At 34.5% G+C, this 18,320-nt stretch overlaps 4 protein-coding genes across 5 annotated transcripts; 1 reads left to right on the forward strand and 3 right to left on the reverse strand.

The window, feature by feature from the left end:
- Window positions 1-838: 838 nt before the first annotated feature.
- Window positions 839-2,014, reverse strand: LOC114163779 (aquaporin TIP4-1). Its single transcript, XM_028048093.1, has 3 exons — window positions 1,783-2,014; window positions 1,470-1,700; window positions 839-1,389 (listed from the first exon to the last, which is right to left on the reverse strand). Exons 1-3 carry the CDS (start codon window positions 1,907-1,909, stop codon window positions 1,007-1,009), a joined length of 741 nt encoding a protein of 246 aa, XP_027903894.1. The 5' UTR covers window positions 1,910-2,014; the 3' UTR covers window positions 839-1,006.
- Window positions 2,015-3,205: 1,191 nt separating this feature from the next.
- Window positions 3,206-6,894, forward strand: LOC114163778 (lactoylglutathione lyase GLX1-like). The gene is made up of 9 exons (XM_028048092.1): window positions 3,206-3,376; window positions 3,478-3,655; window positions 3,746-3,870; window positions 3,978-4,042; window positions 4,267-4,479; window positions 4,569-4,616; window positions 5,076-5,183; window positions 5,292-5,432; window positions 6,193-6,894. Exons 1-9 carry the CDS (start codon window positions 3,265-3,267, stop codon window positions 6,232-6,234), a joined length of 1,032 nt encoding a protein of 343 aa, XP_027903893.1. The 5' UTR covers window positions 3,206-3,264; the 3' UTR covers window positions 6,235-6,894.
- Window positions 6,329-10,105, reverse strand: LOC114163777 (VAN3-binding protein). Of its 2 annotated transcripts, XM_028048090.1 has the most exons (9): window positions 9,891-10,102; window positions 9,438-9,712; window positions 9,022-9,075; window positions 8,603-8,671; window positions 8,111-8,483; window positions 7,655-7,819; window positions 7,471-7,520; window positions 6,749-6,806; window positions 6,329-6,647 (listed from the first exon to the last, which is right to left on the reverse strand). In XM_028048090.1, coding segments are annotated over exons 1-9 (1,245 nt in total). In that variant the 5' UTR covers window positions 9,892-10,102; the 3' UTR covers window positions 6,329-6,447. The 2 variants fall into 2 exon arrangements, with proteins under 2 accessions (XP_027903891.1, XP_027903892.1); XM_028048091.1 differs by lacking the exon at window positions 8,603-8,671 and having other exon boundaries at window positions 9,891-10,105.
- Window positions 10,106-10,851: 746 nt separating this feature from the next.
- LOC114163955 (casein kinase I-like) lies at window positions 10,852-16,509 on the reverse strand. Its single transcript, XM_028048358.1, has 15 exons — window positions 16,212-16,509; window positions 16,042-16,082; window positions 15,659-15,728; window positions 15,408-15,556; window positions 15,166-15,261; window positions 14,972-15,042; window positions 14,793-14,854; window positions 14,649-14,712; window positions 14,427-14,511; window positions 14,124-14,250; window positions 13,897-13,979; window positions 13,014-13,068; window positions 11,934-12,061; window positions 11,626-11,799; window positions 10,852-11,442 (listed from the first exon to the last, which is right to left on the reverse strand). Exons 1-14 carry the CDS (start codon window positions 16,285-16,287, stop codon window positions 11,626-11,628), a joined length of 1,281 nt encoding a protein of 426 aa, XP_027904159.1. The 5' UTR covers window positions 16,288-16,509; the 3' UTR covers window positions 10,852-11,442.
- Between the last annotated feature and the right edge of the window lie 1,811 nt (window positions 16,510-18,320).

Below are 18,320 nucleotides of genomic sequence, written 5' to 3' on the forward strand. Positions count from 1 at the left end.
ACTTAAATTGAGAGTGTTAAACACTTTCATGTGAAACGAAAATATATAATAAATAAAAATATTAAAAAACAATATAAATATTCAAATGTGAGACATAAAAAATATTTAATTAACTTATATCAATTGAACATAATTGAATAAAGGTTATGATATGATGAAAAATATATTGGAGATGCGAATGAATTTCATGAAAAATAAATAATTAAAATAATTAAAAAATAAAAAGTGTGTAGTAATATATATATATATATATATATATATATATATATATATATATATATATATATATTGACTATGAATATTTTAGTGATTTAAGTAGGAACGGGAGGTATATATACATCCCCATACTCAATTGAAAAAATCAGAAATTCCTCGTACTCATCCACATACCCGGTTAATGCAAGTATTATCTGTTAAAATAGAAACAGATTTAGAAAATATCCATAAAAATGAATTTATTTCTCATCTCTACATACAAGTGAGATATTAGGAAAGATAAATAAATTTATATTTTATTATCTTTGTAGCATGCTCTTATTATCTTTATCTTATTCTCCGCGTGTAGGGCAAGAGAAAAATTGAAATACTATCTCCATAAAGATAAATTATTTGTAACTATTTTATTTGTAAATAGAAAATCATACCCTTAGATTTTCTAATTGACGTTAACTTTAAATTAAATTATCTATTCTTTGTTGTTCTCCGATTTAGAGCAGTCAGCTTCTCACTTAACAATAACTCAGCTTCTCACCGAACAATAAGTTAGTTTTAATTTATATAATTTGTTTTACCAATACTTGCAGAAAAATGTATCTAAAATAAAAGTTTAGATCCAGGATTAACTAAATTGCTGATCTTATTTTGGGAAATACATTACAAAAGAGCTGAACAAAAAGGAAACTAATAAAGAGAACTTTTAAATTTAAATGCAAATAAACACACACAAAAAAAGACTGTTTGATAATCAGGATGAAGAAAGCAAAGCGGAAGCTGACAGTCCTACTGATTAGAATTCTTCATCACGAGGAAGAGGAGCGTGAGATCGATCAATGAAGAAAGTTTCATAGATGAAACCGGCAAGCCCACCACCAACGAGAGGCCCAACCCAGTAAACCCAATGATCGGTCCAGTCGCCTGTAACCAAGGCAGGCCCAAAAGACCGTGCTGGGTTCATGGAAGCGGCGGAGTAAGCCCCACCAGCGAGGATGTTGGCCCCCACCACAAACCCAACTAGAGTGGGGCCAAGCCCAGCAAGTGGTCCCTTCTTTGGATCTACCATGGTGGCGTAGACAGTGAACAGCAAAGAAAAGGTCAACACAATCTCCCAAATTACCCCTTGACCGTACCCAACTCCGGCGGCCAGCGTATGAACCGGAGTTTTCTGAGAACAAAGAAACCGTTAACAAAAGTGAATAAAGAAATAAAAAAGATAGATTTGATTAGCTTGAATGAACTTCATTACCTGTCCCCGGAGAGGAAGTAAAGGAGATAAGAAGCTGCTGCAGATGCCACTAACTGATCAATCCAATACAGGATGGAACGGAACACGGTGATGTGGCCACCGGCGAGGAGACCGATAGTCACGGCGGGGTTCAGGTGGCCACCGGAGATGTGTGCGGCGGAGATCATGACGGCCACCACCAGTGCATGTGCCACGGCCACAACAAACAATCCCACTAGTGCATCCCCACCAAGCTTCTCTATTACACAGTAAGGAATCAAAGATTATTGCGTTGTGTTTGTTATACATTAATGGAGTACACATAATGCATATATAAATACCAGTGAGCATGGAAGAAGCAACGCCAACAAAGACGAAGAGGAAGGTGGCGATGAATTCAACGACGAGGGCTTGAATGCAATCTGGCTGAGTGGCCTCTCTGCTGCTTCCAAGAGCGATTTTCGCCATCACTCCTTTTTTTCACTAAACAATCTTCACAATCATCATAACCATGGTGCCATGTTATTTATATGGAACCAAAAAGCCCTGCATTCGTTGACTACCAACTTTATACGCTAACGAGAATTTTGTATTAATAACACCGTATTTTAATCACATTTTCTATTATTCAAGTCCAATCATTGAAGTACCTTATATTATAAAAACAAATTTGTCAGCCAGTGTTTATTTCACATAAAATGTCAAAATATAATTAGAAAAATATTTTTTTATTATTAAATTTTGATAATTTTTTCTTACAATTTTATGTGTCATTTTTTAAATGATTTTTAATTTTTAATTTTATCATTCTTAATATTTTAAAATTATTTAATTAATAATACCTCGTATTATAATTATACCTTTGTCATTGCACCTTTGTCATTGCACATGATGGCTACTTTAGGCTGTTGTACTTCGGACATGTGCGACAGGGTTGTCGTTAGCTAAGGTTGCCTTTCTGAAATGTGTAGTTTAGTAATAAGTAGTATATTCTGCTATGATGACGGTAGTGCCATGCCTCTACTTTCTCTTCTCTTGTCACTGCGTGGTTCACTGTACCCACTTCGACTTTATATTTTTAGTGCCCACTTTTTCTTCGAAAACAACTAAGGCTAATCATTTCTTTAATAACACCAACCAAAGGTCAATGGAATTTTAGGCACAGTTTATTATTATATTCAAGTTCTTCTTTAAGAAACTATATCTTCCCAATTAATCTTTATTAAATAAAATGAATGTTCATTAACTATTCATAAATGAGGTATTGTTCATCCAGCTAAGCCAGATCAGATGAAGGTCAACGATACCAATATTTTTTTCTTTAATATCAATAATAACCAAAAAAAAGTCTAAATTATTTATGTGTGGACCACATTGTATGTTAATTTAAAAATTTATTTCAAATTGTACAATTCAAAATTTAAAAATGAAAGGTTGTGTAACCAAAAATCAATAATACACTTTTATATTTGAAAATATATTTTGGATTGCATAATCCAAAAATTTAAAATATACACAATTTTTTTTTTAACACTCCATTGAAGTGGAGGAAGATACATGGGCTCGAGAAATAGCCATGCAAGTTTGTAAATTGTAGCAGGCCAATAGTCCTCCCCAGTTTGGGCTTTATAGTTTTTGTACATTGGACAAACACGGAGGGGAGTGCAAATAGAAATTCCCTGGAATTTATCACGGCCATATAAAACAGCCCAATAAAATGGATATAACAAGAGCCAATAGGAACATATCATATTAAAACTCTTACAGATAGGAAGACAGAGATGTTGGGTGGAGTGTGACACAGGAACATTGTTTGATTAGCAATGGCATCATTCTTAATGTTACCAACTGCTTCAATGCTGAGACCATCGACCACTTCATCGTCTTCTACACGAAGACTTGCTCTCTTTCACCTTGTCACCACCGGTGCTATTGGTAGTACACACATACATCTACCTTCCTTCTCCATTTTACTCACAAACTCTTTATATCATTACTTATAACTTGGTTCTCTGCTATATCATTTGGTTATTCAGCTCTCCCACAATGTAAGCTGTTTGGTCCAAAAGGATCAGATTTGTTAAAAGTAGCAGAGGCTACTGCTGCAGAAAATGTAGCCCAGCAAGAGAAAATTTTGTTTGATTGGGTTAAAAATGACAACAGAAGATTTCTCCATGTTGTGTACCGTGTTGGGGACTTGGAGAAGACTATAAAGTATGCAATACTTGAATTTTGGAAATCATACATACTTCATTCATACTTTAATGTAAATGTGTGGAATTTTATTACATTGCTGGGATGCAGGTTCTACACTGAATGCCTTGGCATGAAGCTATTGAGAAAACGTGATATACCTGAAGATAGATATTCTAACGCTTTTCTTGGATATGGACCCGAAGATTCTAATTTTACAGCTGAACTTACATACAGTGAGTTCGGATTCGATTGCCACTCTTTTTCTGTGTGATTATTGTGATTGCTTGAACACATCACAAAATGGCTTCTCATCGTGCTTACTATTTCACTGAGATCACAGATTATGGAGTGGATAACTATGACATTGGAAGTGGCTTTGGTCATTTTGGTGTTGCAGTTGAAGACGTAAGCCACTTATGAAAGATAATTGTGCAATATTGTTTACAACTGTCACTGCATATGCAATGCAAAGCACAGAATCGGTTTAATTTTCATTAATCCATTCTGGGTTTTGTTTTCCTTGACAACTAAGGGGCTCATAAGAGTGACTTTAAATCTTCATTTTTTGGTGCTCAGTGTTAACCTATGCTTTAAGATTATTATGGTTTTGTACTGAAACTTCATCGTAGATTTACAAGAGAGTAGATCTAATAAAGGCAAAAGGAGGAAAGGTTACAAGGGAACCAGGGCCTGTTAGAGATGGCAGTTCAGTAATTGCCTTCATTGAAGATCCTGATGGTTATAAGTTTGAACTTTTGGAGAGAAGACCTACATCTGAACCTCTATGCCAAGTGATGCTTCGAGTAGGCGATCTCGATCGTGCCATAGCCTTCTATAAAAAAGTGAGTGGTTTTTACTACTCTAATCGTGAAGGTTGTTCATTCATCACTAGTACCTTAATTTTTTTCCTTGTCTTTGTTTGATTTCGAAGGCTGTCGGAATGAAACTTCTCCGCAAGAAGGACAATCCTGAAGACAAGGTAACTTAACTTTTACGTGTGGCTATTTGAGTTCCTGATATAAATCTCTTTTATTTATGTTTATGATGTTTTCCTAAGAAATCTTGGTGTGTGATGTGCTGGCTAGTGTTTTTATCTGTTTTTACTAAAAACACATTTTCCAATGCACGTTCAAGTGAATAATAGACTCACATTGGATTCAATTCAACTTAACGTAAGGGTCATTGAAAGACATCTACAATTGTTCATTCCATCTGATAATTAGATTGCCTAAATCATGAACATGAACATAGGTCTGTCCCTGTTGAAAACTGTTTACTATTTTGGAAGGGTACGCATTAATGATTTCCATTCAAATGAAAATCTAGGAAGTTTCAGAAATTTAGTTCATGTTTTGCTATTATATGTTAATTACTTTTTTGGATTGTTGTAATTGTGAAATGCTTTTTGTGATAATTCTCTGCTATTTTTCTTTTCCAGTACACAGTAGCCTTTATGGGCTATGGTCCTGAAGATAAGAATACTGTTCTAGAACTAACATATAACTATGGCGTCACTGACTACGACAAAGGAAATGGTTACGCTCAGGTAGATTCTATTCTTTGTTTACAAGAGAAATTTCACGACGTTTGTTTGGCTTCCACGAATGTTTGCCGAATGCATTGTAAGAATTCAACACATTTTGTGTTTAAACAGATTGCAATAGGCACAAATGATGTCTATAAGACTGCAGAAGCAATCAAATTATCTGGGGGGAAGATTATCCGTGAACCTGGGCCCTTGCCTGGTATCAACACCAAGATTGTAGCTTGCTTGGACCCTGATGGTTGGAAATTGGTATCACCTTTTATCCGTTTTCTTATGTTTTTTATCTCTTTCTTTGAAACTTTAACCTTGTCACTAATAAACTTGCCTCACATCCCACTAATGAAGTCATAGATGTTTAGTTGATGAGTATTGGGTTATTTAAGTGTGAGTGCAAATTTTACATTAAAAAAAATAGAAAGTTGAGTACCATATAGCGAAGAAAACTGATAAACTCGTTATCTTAAAATTTTAGGTTAGACTAATGTCAATTTTTTACATGGATTGGACTCATGTCTCATTTGTATTTATATTCTGTCTCTCGAGTTAATCTTTCTCCAAAAGACCCATCAATGAGTTAATGAAAACAGAGTGGAATGGAGCTCAGAAAAAACTGGTTGATGAGTGATTCCAAGTGACCAATCAGGTTCTTTGATGGAAATTAGTCATCAACAAATTTACAAAATTAGTGATAGATACTTCGTACAAATGCAAGAGTTAATGAATTAACGGGTGGAATATGTAATGCTTAAGGAGATAGTATAATTACCACATGAATGACTTGCGATAGATTAAAGTTTTTTGTTCAGCACTAAACTAGAAGATTTGTGCTTTAGAATTGATATGTTTTGATATTGTTACCACACCTTTTCCAAACCTGTCTTCTAATCGTTCTGTATTCACCTTGACAGACTTTGTGTAGTATAAAGCACTAATGGAATCCTTCCTATCATGTTTAAGTGCATTTCTAAACTGCTGTTTTTATAACTTGGTTATTTATTGCTTCATGCAGGTATTTGTTGATAATGTTGATTTTCTGAAGGAATTAGAGTGACACTAACATGGTTCTAGATTCCATACATCTCCACTGAAATCACGCAAGTCTCAATAATTTTGTCAACGAAACCTTAGAGCAGTACTGTCAACTCTTCACCTTTATAAAGAAGTAACCTCCAATCTCTGTGAGAGGAAAAGGGAAAGGGAAAGGGAAAGAAAAAAAAAAGGAATATATACAGCAATCCCAATGTCAATCCTAATATATTTTTTTTCATAATGTTACTTTGACACGGCAATTCAACATGTACTGGATACCCTCAAGCCAGAACTGTTTGTCTCCTTTACTTCCACATTCAAATTCTATAGTCCTGTCTGTTGTTTTTATTCCAAAATATGCCCTCTTTTCATTGGTGTCTTCTCTCTCCCTTCCAGGCCATGCTGGGGTATCATTGCAAAGACCGGTCACTATATCTGCCATTTTAGGACATACCATACCTTAATATTGTTAGCAGAGAGTGGCAACTGGTGGCAAGAATAAAATAAGTAGGAGCTATGTATGAAACATTGCTTACATTTCTTCTTTTTTGTGAATGTTCCTGCCATATGTTTGCTTTTCATTTTGACTACAACCTGTTGTCATTGTGTATTAGTTCAAATAACTATTAAATGGAGATATAGTGACACAACCAATAATTATGATTCTCTTTTATCTGTGAAACGATTTTTGGAGTTAATAGTTTTACAAAATTTACACTATTGGCACAGTGCCACTTCTGATTTCGAAGGCTCCCACAAAATCTAGGGAAGATCAGATAAAACCAGTCTCATCGCCTGAGCTGAGAGATTATTTGGGCTGCCATCTTTGCAAAAAATGTTCCATCAAATAGCATTGAAAAACTTGCATAAATCATGCCATGAGAGTATTTTAAACATATCTGAGATCGTACTTGATATATAAACTAGTGGGAGTCATTATTAGAAAAATATTGACTGATTGAAGCCTTGAAAATTTCATGAACATTATAGTTAAAATATGTTTATACTGGAAACAATGTATAATTGATTGATATGATGAGATTGTAGGAAGAAAGTCATGCTTAGTTTCTACTTCTATTTATAATTTTTAAGCTGCTACTTTGTTCATTTCTTTGCATTGACAATGTCCAATATTAACTTTTTTTTCTGAAATTAGTAAAGTTTTCTTGTCAGCTATGGTCATGTATCAAACTTAGAAATTATTGGAGCTCATGACCATGATCCCTTAATGAATATATGAAATCTCTTCTAGCAATACCTGCAAATTTGAATTTATATTGAAAGAGACTTGCTTCCAGTGAAGATCTCCTGTTAATAACAGTTAAAATAGCACGGTTGGTTATCAATGTTAAGAATGTAAATTGCTTTGAAAACCTGAAATTCTTCCTTTGTTCTTTCCAGTTCTAATGAAGTCATTAACGTAAATATGTTAGTAAACATACCTTTTCTTGTACGTTTGAGAAGTTCTCCTCCTTTAAAAACATAGTCCAGTGCTGTCAAGATGTTTGCTTCTTTGCTTTCATTACACTTTTCCTCAACTAGAGGAATGGCAGTTGCTCCAGGCCCCTTTTGCAGCCTTGCCTTTAGAGTAGCAGCTCCTCGCAACGCTGCCAACCACACATTTAGTTCACTATATTTTGTGTTAATATTTGACAATATATATGTGAAATGAATCCATGGCTTGCAGGTTTTGGACCCACTTTTTTTTTTTACCATTGTGTTGCTCATTAAGCAAACATGGTGAAAATGCAGATTTAGCAGAAGAGTAAAAGTGGTTTGATTTATACCTCATACATGGATCCTACTTAAATATCCCTACCAAGTGATAGTGTTTAAAAGCATAACTGAGTTTGGTTCCGAAATAGAGAAGTAAACATTAAATTCTGATATGATGATACCTGTGGCTGCCCCGGCTGTTAAAGTCATAATATCTCCATTGGTTTTGGCATTAATGGCGGAGTTGACTACTGTTAAGATTTGGTCATGTTCAGCTCCCATATCTTCTGCAATCTCAATGCAGTGAGAGGCTACTAAAGCTGCTGCAGATGCAATTGCAGCAGAAGCCAGGGGAGGAGGGTTCTTTGGGTTGGAATAAGGCATTTCAGGTGATGCTGTTGATGCTGCAACCGCTGCAATAGCAGCAGCAACACCAGCCACAGATACTGCAGCATGCAAATGAGCGTTATGTGTCCTAATTTCCTGCTTTTTCCTCTCCTTTTGATCTTTCAACCACCTACCCATTGTCCTCCCTCTTAGCAAGCTTCTGTAAAGCTGGTGAGCAGTAATTGGACCAATACATAAATAAATGAAACAAATACTCACTAATGTCAGATTGAGCTGGTATTTGAGCATAATTGATGGAGGAAATCATTAAGTTGATTGCAACATACCCCATTTCTGAGTATGTTTTGACTAGAAAGGAATTCTGTACTAAGTGTTTGATGGAGTAAAAGTAAATCCTGTACACAACATATTGCTATGTTATTAATTTATACACACTAAAGATTCACTCTCAGTGCAAAAACAAGGTTTTGTAGATGTGGCCCGTGATTTGAAAGTTCGAAGATGTTGGCAAGAGAAAATTAAAATAACTTCCTTTGATGATGATTGAATTGTCTAAATTTACACGGTTATATAATTGTGAGTGAAGTGAAGTTCATTTAGACCATTATAAAAAACAGGTAGTCATGAAAGCAAGCTGAGGCCAAATGACAGGCTTCAAATTCTTAACTGAAACTGAACAATGGGCCAAAATATTTCTTGAGCATTTATGATCATATTTTTCATCTCATAAGTTAACATAATGTACCTTCTTTTCGCTACTGTCACTCGGTGAAATTGGAGGATAACAGCAGTTAGATAACTGCACAAAATTCTTGCATCAGAAGTTCAGAACCAATATGAAGTTATTAAATTATAAAAGCTACATACAGAAACAGCAGTATTTAGATTCTTCTTAAAATTGAAGAATCCTAGGACCAGAAAAAGGGAAGGTCTAGGTTATGAAAAAATTATTTCCCCTGAAACTCCCTTTTTGGAGGGCTTAGAATCTCTCCTTTTTCCTTTTTATTCCACTGCAAGCATGTGTGTTGCATAGAGATTGGATATATTTTAAGAGAGGTAACATAACATTTGCATAACCAACTAAGAAGAAAGTGGCTAAAAGAAGAGTTAATGGTCTAATTTAAATTACTATTTCAAACTAAACACAGCCAATGTTCTTACATCCTTTGAAGCAGTGGAACTCTTGGTATCAAATTGGTGACCAGAAGGACAAGAAAGTGGCATGTCCATACTGGTGGAGATCGCAATGTTGGTGTTGTGCAATGCTTTAGAGAGTTCCATGGCTGAAAGACTCCATGATCTAGCAAGGAACTCCATAGACTCAGTTGGAGTATCAGGTGGGGGACAGGATGATGCAGTCCAATCTGCAGGAGCATTCTCATCTATGTTCTCCAGTTGATGGACTGAGCATTTAGAGTTAGAAGCTCTCGGGCTCACTGAAATTGAAAATGAGTTAGAATGAAGCTTGATCATAAGAAGAAGCTTTAAGTCTTTTTGGTCATTGTTTCAAGTTTCTATATACTCATGATAATTTCTAATGCCTGAATAAGAAAATTCAGCAGTTGTGTTGAAATGAAGTTTCTTCATCTAGAAACCAACTAATGTTACACTCACTTGTAAAGCTTAACGTGGTTTCGAACACTCGGGACTCAGCAGACACGGGTGGTGAAAAATGTCATGGCATGAGTGGGAATTGAAGAACAAGGACAAGATGCTGGTAGGACAGATGAGCAACAGTGAGATATTTAACAAGAAAATATGACGTTGTTTGTGAGTGCTTCTTATTAAGGAAAATGAAAACAATGTAAAAGATTCTTAGTGCTGAACAAAAGGACCCAATTTAAAGGCCACTCATTCTTGTCTCCAACTTAAGCTGTTGCTTTTGATTTCCACCTCTTAGTGGTTCATGCACAAATAGTTAAGAACCTGTTTTTATGGCAGCGGGTTCATCATTACTTGGATTCTCCTTTGTCACCACTATCACTTTCTAAAGCAGAGTTAGGGGACCCATATTTACGTTTTTTCTTTACTTTGGTAACTTGATAAACGTCAAATTAGCATTGCAAATTGGATCCAGGCCTGTGCTGTTTTCACTGTTTCCCTTGGCATGGAGACAATGTCATTCTTTTGGTTATGGTGTTCACGAGTGGCTCTTTTGTCTTCGTTAAGCATACGACACAGGGTGCCTTTTTTTCTCCTTAACTACATCTTTTCTTTAATTTTGTTGCTGATTAATACTAAGATATATACAGTAGCTACATTACTACAGTTTGTCATTCTGATATATCAATGAATCGGTGATCGTTCAGGGGACCATTCCATAACAAACAAGTATAAACTATGCAGATTGACAATTACTCCTTAAGTAGAAATATTTCTCATCATTTTCTCTGTTGAAAAAGCCCTGCACCAGTATTTTGCAGGGTTTTATATTTTACTAGTTTGGAATATTGAATGTTTGCTTGTTTATAATCCTAACTATATACCACAGGAATGTTCATTAGAAAGTAGAATACTTAGTCGAGTTCAAAGATTGGATACAACACCATTTCAGTGAAAAAAGAAATTGACCCGATTAGTTTCAAATAGCCATGAATTGGATTGACTTATGAATAATTCCCTTGTTGGGATTGAGGTACAACGTGGTTATATTCATATGATGACAAAACTAACTGTACAAAGAAATGACAACTAATTCTGTGTAGTGAATGCTTGAAAGAAAAACAAAAGAATGGAAAAAATAAAATAATAAAGAAAAGGTACAATAAGAATGATTGTAGCTTCCCCACACCCATACATGTTTGGTTCATCATGATTAGAGAAAAAAATGCAATCCCGCCAAACTCATACAGTTCAAGGCCTACCAACCAATTACCCTGGGGCCTCGTGTGGGACATCCACCAGCATGCCTCGTTCTTTAAAGTCGTCCATACTCCCTTATTTTCTTTCCCTCTTTCAAACTCTTAGAAAAATGACAGCACCAATCTCACTTTGAAACAATGAATCCGACCATACATTTAGTATTAGTATCATGTGCAGGAAGCTTGTTATGTCACTGTATCATGCTGGTCATTACAGTCTAATATAATGTTCCGCTGGTGGAGTGAAATGAGTACACATGACATTAGCAAATGTGAAAAGAGCTCCAACTCACACCTTCATAATCCTGTCAAAGAAACAGAGTCAGTGGCTTGACTTCATATTCTAGTTATGACATAAAATGTCTAAAATACAGCAATCAGTAACTAAAAAATTGAGAGCCTGAAAATAAACTCATACTAAATAAACATCACTATGAAATTTGACATTGTCCGATTAATTATATAACAGTTATATGCAATTTTCTTACCTATTTGGCGGAAGAAATTCGGCGTAGTGAAGGGATCCAGCTGCTTGAAACACGGGAATTACTCCCAAATACACGACCAAGGTTTGAGGTTCCTGTGGACTTTTCTGGTTTCGAGACGTTTCCTGTAGAGGATTTGGGCAAGGCAGAGGAACTAGATGGAACATTGTTCACACCCTGCAAAAATTTATCTCAGTCAAATGAACTAACAACTCCTAACATGAAAAAAAGTTGCAACGCCACCATCTGGAAGAAATTCACAGAGGATAGACAAGGAAGCCAGAGGCAGAAATTTCATTGAGGTGACTTACATGTTTCTCAGTCCGAATCTTGGCATCCACATTACGAGTATTAGATGGCTTAGGCTGCGCACGTGCACTTGGGAGTTCAAGACTAGCTAACATATTTGTTATATTAGCATGAGTTGAACCATTGGCTCCTGAAAAGGGAATTTAAAGCATAGGCATGAAGATGTGATCTAAAGAGTATAGACAGTGTGCGAAAAAACTTTTTAGGCTATCTTAGTTCAACACAATTGCAGTAAGCAAAAACTCGTTATCATATAACAACTACCGTATCCCAGGTTCAAAACAAGACACTCAACATCCCATAACAACAGCAACAACAATAATAATAGAAACAGTTATATGGGAAATATATATCCACATTAAGTACTGGTCACCATCTTAGCATATCAGAAGTTATTAAGTTGTTTTGCGAGACAACCAAGTCCCATGAAAATTGAACCATGTTCTGAAAACCAGACTAAACCAACCTTGAATGAAGTTATTCGAAATGGAAAATCAGTCAAAACCAGTTTATCATGGATTGATGAACATACTTAATGTGAGTTCATTTTTATATTTCTTAAAAAAAATTAAACTAAAGTGTTTATAATTATTTTCCTTTTCTTTCTAGATGTAGACATTTTATTATTAATGGAAACTGTTTAGTAATGGTCATACATAGATCAAAGCATTATGATATATTTGATTTGGACTTTTATGTACACATTCAAAGTTAAGTATCTAAAAATAATGTTTTATTTCTATTTTTTAGAGATATAATATTATATTTCTTAAATGTAATTTTATTCATTATTTAATTACAACTAATATTTTGCTAATATCTACTTGACTGTAATTGAATTATTAAACCTTGAACTAGTAGTCAATAACCAGTCTAGTTTCAAAGACATTGAAACCAACTCACTTCTGTATGAGCACCAATAATTTATTTTTCTTTTAATTTTATTTCAATAAGCTTAAAATGTCACTTTAAATTACAATTCATTCTGCAAGAAAATACAAATCTCAGCATGCAAATCATAAACTTGGTAGAATACTCTTTCTAGAATAAAAATATATCTATAATAAAACATCCTTCAATACCTTTATGGTTTTCCACAACTGCTGGTTCTAGATTGCTAGGCAATGCAGTTGAAGGCTGCAAATTGTCAAAAAACAAACTCCAGTAAGAGAATAATATCAGGAAAGTTTAATGTGAAAACTATTAGAAAAACCATATAAATTAATACACTCAATTAAAGACAATTAAGTGAAAAAAATGGCTGTCACTAGATGTTCCTATGCTTGAGGATGAAATTTCAAATCCCAAAAAGCATTTCAATTTTGCAAGCAAAACAAAAAACACCTTCATTGAAAGGAAACAACTCAAGCCATGTGAAGATATTCAAGAATGAGATGTAACAACTATAATGCCGTCTTTCACAGAAAACCTAAGCATTTCAACATTTTCTTAAGACAAGTGCAGAAAAATGGAGATGCTACTCTTGCTAACACCTTTACTTAAGGAGAATAATATCAGGAAAGTTTAATGTGAAAACTATTAGAAAAACCATATAAATTAATACACTCAATTAAAGACAATTAAGTGAAAAAAATGGCTGTCACTAGATGTTCCTATGCTTGAGGATGAAATTTCAAATCCCAAAAAGCATTTCAATTTTGCAAGCAAAACAAAAAACACCTTCATTGAAAGGAAACAACTCAAGCCATGTGAAGATATTCAAGAATGAGATGTAACAACTATAATGCCGTCTTTCACAGAAAACCTAAGCATTTCAACATTTTCTTAAGACAAGTGCAGAAAAATGGAGATGCTACTCTTGCTAACACCTTTACTTAAGGAACAAGTCTGTTAATTGTCGAGAATTATATCACTTACTATGTCAGTCTACTTTTTCTCTTTTAATAACTATAAATGTTAAGGAAATACATTATAGCAAGCAATATAGCCAAAGAAGGTACTAACAGATGATTGATTTTGTTTCTTTGTCTGCTGAGACTGCTGATATTTGAGGATGGTCCAGTCATATACACAGTCGGAATCATATCCTGCTCATTAAGGTCAGCAAATAAAAATTGTTAAAAAGAGAATATATATATATATATATATATGACACTCGAAACCAGTAGAAATATGATAAATGAAACTTTGAGATCCCCAATAACCATGACAAGAATTAAGAATATGATTACTTTCTCGTTTGAACAAATCACTAAACAGGCGCTTCAAGTATCCATAATCTGGGTGTTGATCAAATGTCAAAGATTGGCAATAATGAAAGTATGTAGCAAACTCCACAGGATATGACTTGCAGAGCACCTAATATCAGGAAATCAGAAACAGAAATAAGTAAACTTGTGATGTCAGGGACAGAAAATCTATTCCACCTTTCCACTAGCTAAAGTGAGCCACGGTACGAGGTTCAATGTAAAAGAAAAATGAAAGCTGTATTGGGGCAGGGAGTTCAACTGTTTGATGAAATTGAAAAGACATACCTCAATGGGAGTAGATAACTTCTTGTCACAGATACTGTCATATTTTTCCTTTTTGGTAGCAGCTTTCAAACCCTGCCAAGGAAGGCTGAAATGCAAGAACCAGATAGTCAAGTCAAGACACATATTTACCAGAAAAAAACAATGTCGTTGATGTACTTTACATGCACTATGTTGTTTTTTAATGAGGATGCCAGGAAATTACAATGACTAGAAGAATCATACCTTCCTCTTAAAAAGTACATTAGAACATAGCCAAGAGACTCCAAATCATCACGGCGACTTTGTTCTGACAAAATGAAAAACATTTTGTAAGCAATTTGTAGGTTATAAGTTGTAGTTATAGAGGTAAAAGTTCATTCTGCTCACCAATTCCCATGTGAGTGTTGCAACTTGCATAACGGGCAGTTCCTGTTAAGCTTTTATTCTCTCTGAATGAGTTTATCAACATTAAAACAAATATTATATTAGGCAATGGATAACATCAATTCATGGCATGCATGAAGAGATAAAAAGTATAAAAAAAATCTAACAAGAACAAAACATACCTGTAAGGAATGTGCTTATTTGTGTTTGGATCCCTATATCTTTTTGCTAGTCCAAAATCAATAATATAAACCTGTAAATATAACAAATTGCAGAAAACATATAAGAGAACTTGTAAGCATATAAAAGGAACTATCGAGAGGAAAACAATCCACATAAGTTAGCCATTAAATAGAATGAATTTTGATGATGTTACCTGATTTGATTTCTTCCCAAGACCCATAAGAAAATTATCTGGTTTGATGTCTCTATGCAAAAATCCCTTGGAATGCAGGTACTCTATTCTTGTCAGCTGCAAGATTTAGCTAAGATGTAAGTTTTGAAGACTAAACTGATACAATAATTTGCCAGAAAGAAACATGGAAATAGAATAGTGAAGAAGGAACAAATGCAGGTTCCTTGAAAACTTGAGCAATGCAGACATGAATGAGTGGTTACCATCTGATCAGCCAACATCAAAACTGTTTTTAATGAAAATTTCCTCCCGCAATACACAAAAAAATCTTCAAGACTCCGTCCCAGAAGATCAATAACCAGAACATTATTGTCTCCATCAGTACCGCACCACTTCATACTTGGAACACCATCTAAACACCAAAGAGCAAGAGAAATTAAGAAAAAAAACATTACTCTCTGAAAATGTGCTGAGAGCACTTAAATTATTGAGGTGCTTCTTTCGTATAACTTACTTCCTCCTTGAAGAATGCTATATAACTTTGCCTCGTACAATAGTTGTGGATGTTTGGTCCTCTTGCTTTCCTACAACATCAGAACACGGCACCACAAATCACAATTAGACCATATGTATTGTTTCTTGAACAAAAAAAAGGGCAAACAAGCAAAAGTTCCCTAGAAATTTGACCCAAGCAAACATCCATTATTGTTTCACTATTTTTATACAAATATTTGTCAAAAAAAATTAAAGTAAAATAAAAACGATACTTTTCCGATCATTTATAAAAACAAAGATTGAACCTAAGCAGGTCCTACTCTACCCAATATTCAACACAAACGACATCTGACTTTAGATGATTAAGAAGCTGAAACCCAGAAACAATAAAAGAAGACTTACCATCTTGATGGCAACAATCTCCGAGGTGTCCATATTTGAGGCTGAAAAAAAAAAAACGGAAGCAATGATCAGCATATGCATACACACACGCATATAGATACAGATATACAAAACAGCAACAAACGATGTCTCCGAAAAGGAGAAAGAAAGACACATGTGTTGGTGCTGACCAATATAAATTTCTCCAAATGAACCGCTTCCGATTTTCCGACCAGTCTTAAACTTGCCGCCGATGACCCTGTCCATGGTTGCGGAAAGGGAGAAGCTTGGTGTCTGTGCGTGTGAGAGAGTGAAAAGAGAGAGAGAACAGAACACAGAGATTGACGGAAGAATGAAATTGTGGGGTTAAAATGATCGAATGGTACGGTCTGGTTTTTTTGTTATTAAAGTTGGAGCTGACCTGTCCAATCGAAGGAGCTCAACCTCAACTCAACATTCCTGTGCTATGCTCTTACCTAACTCCATCACCACAACACAACATAACCATCTTCCTAGTAACAGTTCCAACACGTGTGCAATCACAAAAACACGCTTTCTTTCTTTAACCTTCCACATTTTCAATATTTATATCATGTTACCATTTTTTTTATTTACACCTAAAATATTTTTTACGCGGTTATCTTATTATCAGGGATGGTTCCATATTAAAACTAAAAATATTTAAAATTCCAAAGTTGAAATTTGTTACCGAAAGGAAAAATAAATAAATAAATAAACAAATAACCGACGCTCCTTTGCTTCTGGTTTTAGAAACATTGAATATTACTTTTTCTTCGACCTTTATCTGCTTTGGATATACTCAAATCTGACTCAGCAGGATCTAATAATTCAAAGCCTCAATTAATGTGCCCTTTCCCCAATTCTCTCTTGCTAATTCCTTCCTATGATCAATCAATAATTAATGATTTTTTTTTTTGTAACTGGCTATGAACATTAATACTAACAGCATAACGGTCCTCTTATTATATTTTTATTAATTGCTATAATTTATTTAATCATTGAAATTGACAGAAATATATTAATAATTCCTATAGATTCTTTTGATAGGGAATTTTCAAACTGGATAAGGCTGTGGATGGAATTTAGGGTTGAAAGGTGTTACAGCTCTTCATGACAAGTTATGATAACAGTCACAGTTTTACAAACCATGTTTGAAATTATAAAAAATAAAAATAAAGACACCGTCAATGTCAACGCCCTTGTTTTTTTTTAAGTTTAATTTTTATATGTTTTTAATTAAAGAAATTATATTATCAATTGTTAGAAATAGTTGGTCTTTCGAGATTTTACAGATTATTTGCACATAAAACTATTAAGTCCTTTATTGATCTATGAATTAGAAATTTATTTGAGATTTAAAACCATTATATGAATTGATTACTAACCAAATATTAATTAATTAATTAATTAATTAATCTACTACAGACATTTTATCTCTTCGTTACAAGCCCCTCACATGGTTCACCTAAATTTAGTGAGCTAGATTATCTGAATGTGGTATTGTTATAAAGGAATATTGGATATGTTTGATACGGTTCCACCAAAATAAAATAATATTAAACATTGTAAACCAATAGTACCAAGAAACTATTTATTGACTTTATTATAAGTGATAAAAAACTGTTTTAATTCAAAATATTAGCCAATTTTGATTTGAGTATTATTATTATATTGATACATGGACTGTGAAAAGAATTAAAGAATATTGAAAAAGGAAGTGTTGGGTGCAGTGGTCAAAGAAAGCATGCTGGATAGTATGCTTTTTGATTATAATATTTTACTTCAAAAGCTTAATGCATGATTTAACTGACGAGACTCTCACGTCATATCACGCGTTTTAGTGGATCAGCCCAATTTTAAGGATTCGGATCCGGTCCAATGGCTCACTTTTTGTATACACATGAAAAAAATTATCTACACCTTTTAGATAATTTCTTCCTGCACCCCATGCACCTCTATACACTATTTGTGCCTCCCATCAATGAAGATGCACACCCCACCCAACACCAAGAACATCAAGTGTCAATTTTCTTCTTTTCCCTAATCCTCAACAACGCTGGAAGCAAGGTTTCTTCAACAGCTCCCTCAGGTGCATTCTCTGGTCATGTGATTGTGCCTCCTCCCTGAAGCACCTGATGCTTCTTCCGATCAGGTCGAGTTGAATTGGAACTCAACCTCATTGGAGCCGTTGTTGGATTGAATTAGAGAACTGCGGGATGTGGACTCGTCATTAGAATTACACCCAATATTTCCTATAAATGACACCAAAATTTCAAAAA

This window comes from Vigna unguiculata, chromosome 9, assembly GCF_004118075.2.
Source record: "Vigna unguiculata cultivar IT97K-499-35 chromosome 9, ASM411807v1, whole genome shotgun sequence".
In the NCBI taxonomy this organism is placed as follows: Eukaryota; Viridiplantae; Streptophyta; class Magnoliopsida; order Fabales; family Fabaceae; genus Vigna; species Vigna unguiculata.

Excerpts from the sequence above, each read along its gene's own strand:
- LOC114163779 (XM_028048093.1), bottom strand. The coding sequence starts at position 1,909 with ATGGCGAAAATCGCTCTTGGAAGCAGCAGAGAGGCCACTCAGCCAGAT. Across the intron at positions 1,701-1,782 it reads TGCTTCTTCCATGCTCACTG|AGAAGCTTGGTGGGGATGCA; the intron begins GTATTTATATAT and ends ACTGTGTAATAG. Across the intron at positions 1,390-1,469 it reads TCTCCTTTACTTCCTCTCCG|GTTCTCAGAAAACTCCGGTT; the intron begins GGGACAGGTAAT and ends AACGGTTTCTTT.
- LOC114163778 (XM_028048092.1), top strand. The coding sequence starts at position 3,265 with ATGGCATCATTCTTAATGTTACCAACTGCTTCAATGCTGAGACCATCG. Across the intron at positions 4,043-4,266 it reads TTGGTGTTGCAGTTGAAGAC|ATTTACAAGAGAGTAGATCT; the intron begins GTAAGCCACTTA and ends ACTTCATCGTAG. Across the intron at positions 5,433-6,192 it reads ACCCTGATGGTTGGAAATTG|GTATTTGTTGATAATGTTGA; the intron begins GTATCACCTTTT and ends TGCTTCATGCAG.
- LOC114163777 (XM_028048090.1), bottom strand. Across the intron at positions 9,076-9,437 it reads GTTCCACTGCTTCAAAGGAT|TTATCTAACTGCTGTTATCC; the intron begins GTAAGAACATTG and ends AATTTTGTGCAG. Across the intron at positions 6,807-7,470 it reads ATATAAATTCAAATTTGCAG|GTTGTAGTCAAAATGAAAAG; the intron begins GTATTGCTAGAA and ends CAATGACAACAG.
- LOC114163955 (XM_028048358.1), bottom strand. The coding sequence starts at position 16,287 with ATGGACAGGGTCATCGGCGGCAAGTTTAAGACTGGTCGGAAAATCGGA. Across the intron at positions 15,729-16,041 it reads AGATTGTTGCCATCAAGATG|GAAAGCAAGAGGACCAAACA; the intron begins GTAAGTCTTCTT and ends CTGATGTTGTAG. Across the intron at positions 11,800-11,933 it reads AGATTCGGACTGAGAAACAT|GGTGTGAACAATGTTCCATC; the intron begins GTAAGTCACCTC and ends AAATTTTTGCAG.